Source organism: Morone saxatilis, unplaced genomic scaffold (assembly GCF_004916995.1).
Source record: "Morone saxatilis isolate NCDOM2014 unplaced genomic scaffold, NCSU_SB_2.0 Contig0, whole genome shotgun sequence".
NCBI classification, from domain to species: domain Eukaryota; kingdom Metazoa; phylum Chordata; class Actinopteri; family Moronidae; genus Morone; species Morone saxatilis.
In genome coordinates this window covers 20,422,128-20,429,098 of record NW_023339650.1, presented here as the reverse complement: position 1 = coordinate 20,429,098, position 6,971 = coordinate 20,422,128, and the positions used below count along the sequence as shown (strand labels likewise).

Here is a 6,971-nt window from a genome sequence, read left to right as displayed (position 1 = left end):
GGAGGTTTCTACGGGTTTGGAGAGACATATCCAACAGAGTTCCCCTCTCCCAAACAAACAGACCTGCTGATTAAAACCCAGTTGAAGCACATGATAAAGAGTTCCCACCTTAAACAACTCCTGCATTCGTCCCACGCTGATTGGACAGACAACAGGGACGTCCCGGAGGGGCTGCGGCTGAGCCTGCCTAACGTTAGCTCAGTGGATGGTAAGAATGTGGCTTCAGACTGGACCTAAACAGCAATTGTGACAGCTTCTGGCTCATGGTTAGTTTAGTTCATACTCCCAAACGGCACCAGTGCTGCGGTGGAGATCAGATGGATTATTATTTCGACATTGTAACTTTAAACAGTACTCTGTCAGTGTCATAAATAATTTATTTTGTGTATATTGCTTTATTTTAGCTCATTTTTTAAATGTAGAAACAGTTTGAAGCAGCTAACTTACTGCCCATATATCTACGTGTGTGCGTTTGCTGTGATTTATGTCGTGCGCGAGTTTATGAAGCTGCTGTTTTGGTTGTGAGGGATTGTGTCTCTCTGTGTGATGTGTGTGTGTCGTGTGTTGTGTGTGCGTTCCTTCATGTGCTGTGATTACAAAGCACAAACAGCAGCGGCCCTCCCGCTGCTGCCCTCTGGACTGTCAGGTAAGAGGGAGGGTGTGTGTCGGCTGAATGGGACGCTCCCCCGCCGCTAATTATCATCACGCAGCGAAAAAGGTCGTCGAACGGGAAAATCTCAGGGAGCCGACCGCTAACGAGCTGCAGCCGTAAAGAAAAACCTCCTAGATGAGATGGAAGGTCGCCGGTTTGGTTGGTAAGAAACTGTTTCCTGCTTTTCCTGATTTTCAGTGAAACCAAACGGGTTGGTTGTATTCATTAACTGCATCCGCATTCAGGCACATTGGACGAGTCCAAAAAACGACTGGGTAATTGAGTTACGTGTTCTGATGACAAAGGTGCTATATTTCCACCTATATAGTTTTTTGTTCTTTCTGCTCGTTATGGGTTTATTCTATATGTATTTTAATGAATATCGTATATTGGATCGCAGCTTTCTGTCCCATGTTTCTTCTGCATTATCTAATTACACCCCTAGGGGCAGCGGTTACCAACATTTTGCTAAGCCCTTTTTCTATCTGTTAAGACATTATTTTCCAACCGAGTAAGAATAACAGTAGAGAAAGCTGATTTAACCTGCACAATGATACAAACAGTGAACACAATAACTGCAGGAAGGTTGTGTCTAAAACGAGCAATTAGGGATTAGTTTTCTTGCTGTTTTTATGTATTTTTTTGACGCTGTTATGATACTTAAGAGGTTTCTTTTTGATAGAGATTGCAGTACTTCTTGTCAGTAGCTCTTTGACGTTTGAACTTTTTTAAAAGCAGAACAAGGTTCCGGAGAGGTGAGCACTCTCCCAGTTCTGGGTCCCTTAAAGTCTTAGATCTGTAGTAATGATCTAACCAACTTTAAAAATAACAATTTCATTTAGATTTCTTTGCAAAATGAAAGCCTAAATTCTGAGAAAAGCTATCGTGTGTATTTTTTACATTTCCTTCCACCCCTTAAAATTAGGGAGGATTTGTGACCCCAGCAGAACTTGACCAACCCCAAAGTTGGGAAGATTGAAGCCAGGTAGAGCAGTAATCACGTTTGTTTCACGAATTATGTTTTAGAATAACAGCTATGATTCAAATGAACTATGCGACACTATTGCATCGTAATCTGAACCATGAACACTGAAGGAATCCTAACCGGGAGAAGCTGAAATGGTTGTACTCCACAAACCGATGGGTGACGTCACATCAGGGGAACTCTTGGTTTAATTGGTGGTAGCGTGGCAATGTTTAACAACGCAGACTGGCTTTATCAACGAAAACGTCAGTCACAAACATCCTCGTAGTGGAATTAATTTCAGTTCAACTTCCAGATGGTCACTTTGTGTCTGCACAAACACAAACTGCCTCCGCTAGTATTCACACACACACACACACACACACACAGCTGGTGTCTGCCGGCTGTTGTTCCTCAGTTTTCTGGCCTACTTCTGCAGCAGCTGGCCAACTCGCAGGACCCACTGCTCCCACACACACACACGAAGTAACCGAGTGCTGCGTCAGCATACTGGTGGTACTGGTCCAGTGTGAGGGGACTGTGAGCTGAGTCTGGAGGGAAGCCAGCAGCACGCAGGCGGTCGAATTCTGCTTCTGTCCCCAAAATCTGCTCATACCAGCAAGGTCAAAGTCCGTCATCATCCACTGTCTTCTCTTCTTCAGTATTCTTTTTCAATAGCCTTATATTTTTTATTCATTTTCTTCTTCTAACTATTCTTATCTGCTCTTTTCTTATTTTTGCATCATATCCTAAACATGATCTTTTCCTAAACCGAACCAACCTGCGACCGTCTGACAGCGTTAAAGGCGTGTTTAAAGGCTTCCTGGAAGCCCGGTGTGTCTCATACTGAAGCTAAAGGCTTGACATGTAATAATCCAATCACTATATTTACTGTAAAACATATAAACTGATTTTATTACAGGATATTCATGCCTCTTTTATGTTCCTCAAATTCATGTTTGTTTGTGTTAGACAAACAATTTGTGGACTGTGAAAACTAGATGTTTTGTTATTGGTTATTGGTAACAGTGCTCTCAACCACTCGTACAATGTTCTCTGACCTGAAGAGCAAAAATAAGAAAACACTGGTACAAAATAAAACAAAATAAGAACAAATCTATTAACAGAAAATCTGTTTGTGTATCACTTCCTGCGTGAGTCTTCTGAGTTTCTTTTCCTTCTCCCTTTTGTTCCTTCTTTGTTTTGTCCTTTCTTTTTGCCTCCTCCTTTGTCACATTGTTTGCTTTTCCTCCTCTTCACTAACTCATTGTGTATCTCACCTACAATACAGACATGCTGATGTCAAAACTGTGGAGTGTAAGAAGTGGTTTTTCGTTCATGCTCCATCCCTCTTCTGTCGGTGCTCCAGCAGCTGATCTGAGTCCAGCTGGTGACAAACGTCCGCCTGCTGTGAAGGACTCTGCTGAATCAGGAAGAAGCAGGCGGCGTGTTGGGACAGTTGCGATGGACGCATCAATCTTCTAAATGAATCAAAGCTAATACAACATCTGCCGTTTGGCAGGTGCTTTCATCCAAAGCACCTCTTACAGGAAGCAGGAAGCCTCTGGACGCAGTGGCGGGCGATAAAACAAAAACGTTTTTTTCTCCGATGCCAGACAGCCTGCATCAATGCCTGCTTTATTGTGGCTTTGTTTTTATTGTTTTTAACATGTCGCACTGTTTCTTATTAACATCAATACATCCCATTTCCTAATTATAATGAACAATTCTTCTTATTTTCTGTTTTATCCTTCTTATTGTATTTTTTTTTTTTTTTGTCTTTGTATTTTAGTCTTAAATTCACCTTATGTAGTTTTTATTCCATTCTGTCATATTAAGCACTCTGAACTGCACTAAACTGTATGGAAGATGTTCTACAAATAAAGCTTGATTCTTTGATTTTACTGGTTTGTCTGTTGTATGTTGTGTTGTATATATTATTTGGTTCTCTTTTTTGTCATTGCCCTGCTGAAGTGTGAATTGTCTGAGTTATTAACTTCTGTGAGCAACGTCTAATTGAAGCAAGAAACACCAACCTTTAGATGCAGGGGGATATCAAATCCAGGTGAAATTTTATCAAAGTATTTTGATTAAATTGTTATTAACTATGTGTCCAACGGTATGTGCATTTGTCCCAAACTATCCCGTATGAGATGTTTGGTCAATTGGTCAATATTTGTCAGGTGCAAATAGTGTATTTTCCACCCTAGAGTCTCACTAATGTAGTCTCTGCAGGTGCTGGGGATGCTTTTTTGTTGTTTTTGTCCTTCGGAGAGGGTTTTCCAGCTGGCTGGCCTAATTCTGTCTGAGCTTTACCTTAAGTTACCTCTGAAAGTCAAATGGGCAATATCTATTTTAAAAAAAACTGAACTAAAAGTTTGAACAATTTGAAGTCAGCCATTTTTCCCCCAAAACAGAATCTATAACACACAAACATATATATTATCTTCACTTTCTCCTTCCCTGCTCTTATGTATCTCTACAGTGTTCATGCTAGCTGTGCGCAAGACAAATGTCTGTGCTCCAGGAGGAAACTGGCTGAGTCAGGAAGGAAACAAGGTGTTTGCTTTTCACCTGGGTTAGTCAGTAACATAAATCTCGTTATGAAAGTATTGGGGCAAGTGGGTGGTGGAATGGGCTTAAGGTTAGTGAAATTATTATGTGACGCACAATTTCAAACTGAACCACCACCCTGCTCTTTTTCCTTTACTGAAAGGACAAAAAAAATCACTACAAAAACAACAATGAAAAACAACGTTCACAAAAAATATATTATCATCAGAAACTGAGCATATATCTGATAAAAAGTTGCAACTTTGTTTTGCGATGGTGTTGCAGAGACTGCAAACACTTCAGGTGAAAGTTGGCCTCACAAACAGTGACCGAGTGAACTCTGGATGGAGAGCGAAAAACTGTCCAGATATACAACGAGCAATGTCGCAGCAACAACCTTTTATCAGCCTGGTTTCTATATAGTTAGAGGAAAGTTATTGTACTTGTTACTCCCAACAGCTTCATGATTTCCTTCCAAAACCCATTCTTTTTGAGGATATTCTACTAGAAACAGTGCTGTGTATCATATAAAATGTGCTGCTTCTCAATCTTGTAAATTAGTCTCTTGTTTTGTTTCTGGCAGAAAGCCCTGAAGGCAAACGTCTCCTACGTGTCCATGTAGGCAGCTGACTAGAAGCCGACTGCAGACAATTTGCCCAGTTTTTAGATCAGTCGATCAGATCAAACTCTAAACAACCTTGTAAGTAGGTCTAACATAATTGGGTAATATGTTAATGTGTAGCTGTATGTCATCTGCATAGAAATAAATGTTCTCTTGTACTAGCAGTTCTTCGACCACAAATTAACGATCATACGTCATTGGGTATCTCAGCTCTCCGGGGATTTCATTTGCTGTCGTTAGCCAAATGGTACTCCCGTGTTTCCCCAGCCTTTATTTCTCTCCTCTGTCTCTGTATCACGGTCATGCTAGCTGCGCTGAACTGGGTCTAAGACAAATATGTGTGCTCCAGGGGGAAATGGGCTGAGTCAGGAAGGAAACAAGCTTTTCACCTGGGTTAGTTGGTACAGAATCATAAATCTGATTATGAAAGTATCAGGGCAAGCGGGTGGTGGGATGGGCTCTCGGTTAGTGGAAGACATGTGTAACTGAATGGTTACAGCTTCAGAACATGAACTAATTCTCCACATCCCTGTAGACGTACAGTAGCTAGCTTATATTTCTGTGTTTGGGGAATTAAATGTCAACCTGAAAACTCAATTCAACTCTATTGCTCAGGAATTAATTGATATTTAAGTGAATGTACATGCAGGGTTGGGAGGGTTACTTTAAAACTTTAATCTGATACAGTTACTAAATACCTAAATGATAATTAAAAATGTAGTCTGTAACCTAATCAAAGTACCTGTAATGCAATGGATTACAGTTACCTTTTTTTGTATCCTGATTATTCCCCAAGCCTGTATATGCCAGAATATAGCAGAAATCATGAGTTTCTAGACTACAGGGTAAAGCTTTCAAAAGTATGTTTGACATTTCTGCTTGATAAATAAGCATTAAACGATTATCAAACTGTAAGGTTTAATTAATCAACTTATTATGTCAGCACCACATTTCTGGCTCCAAACCACAAACACCAGATTATACTTTCAAAACTGAAAAGTTTGAGTATGTTTTACTAAAACGTCGTAATATGTGTTTGTGTAAAAGTCGTTCCCTCAGCCATCCTCCACTGAGACGTTACTGACTAACTCTGTCTGTGTGTGTGCTTACAGTCTGGGAAGCAGTTGTCGGGGTCCATGGCCTCTTCAGCCATCTCTGAGTACTCATCCTCTTCCTCCCCAGGCTTCCTGAGGTCCACCGTGCTGCCCTCCGATAAGCTGATATCGTCTTTCTGCTGAATAAAACATCAGAAAATAACCAATCAGACAACCTAGCAGATCCACCACATCCTTCTCTGACTGACTCATGTTAGTCAGTTAATCTACAGAGGAATCAAACTCAATAAATACTTCCATCAAACAGACTGTAATTTTCGGAAAAACAACACATTTAAAGCTGGTAAAATCCACTGGAAACAGATTAGTCTCAACATGCCACCCGGTGATAAGTTACAGAATATTTTTCCATGGCAGTGCTGATACTTCTACTTGAAGGTTCAGCCTGATATTATCTTATATTTTTCTTACATACACAATTCTTATTTTCAGGTGATTATACATTAATAAAAACGCACCTATAAATATCCATTTCTGCCAATAGATCCTCCTAAGTGTTACACACTGGACCTTTAAATGTACCTATTGCTGTAACAGTACGTATAAGTTGTAGTATCAGTACCGGTGTTGCTCTAGGTATTATGTGAATAAAGAGTGGTTTGTGGTTGTGTGATCATCAGCATCATTTTGCTGCAGTCGGGGCTGAATGAGTCAGATTCAACGTTACATAACTGACAGGAATCCTGGCTGAGAAAACAGAGAGGCGTCACCTTCCAAAACCCTCCCTCCCACCGCCAAGAAACCTGCCGTCTGTTCACTTTGACTCTGAGATCTGGACAAAACTAGACGTCAGGAAATCCCCCCCTCTTCCCCCCATTCCCAGCTGACTTCAAAGGTCCCCGTTTGCTAAGCATCATGGGAGTTTAACTTTACAAAGGGACGAGGGAGATGGAGGGATAGGGGACAGGTTTTCTGCTGAGGGCTGAGAAGGAAAATTTGGCAAGTTTTGTTGAATGTCTGGACAAAGACACAGCAGGGGTGTGTGTGTACTCTGTGTGTGTGTGTGTGTGTGTACTCTGTGTGTGTGTGTGTGTACACTGTGTGTGTGTGTGTACACTGTGTGTG

General features: G+C 41.0%; 1 protein-coding gene across 1 annotated transcript in view; it reads right to left on the bottom strand.

Moving 5' to 3' along the window:
- The window catches only part of LOC118334624 (sodium channel protein type 5 subunit alpha-like), a gene marked incomplete in the record, with an annotated part of 132,162 nt that overhangs the window by 29,596 nt on the left and 95,595 nt on the right, over positions 1 to 6,971 (bottom strand). Inside the window, 1 exon segment of the mRNA XM_035670654.1 lies at positions 5,902 to 6,022. Within this exon segment, the coding sequence (XP_035526547.1) occupies positions 5,902 to 6,022 (121 nt within the window).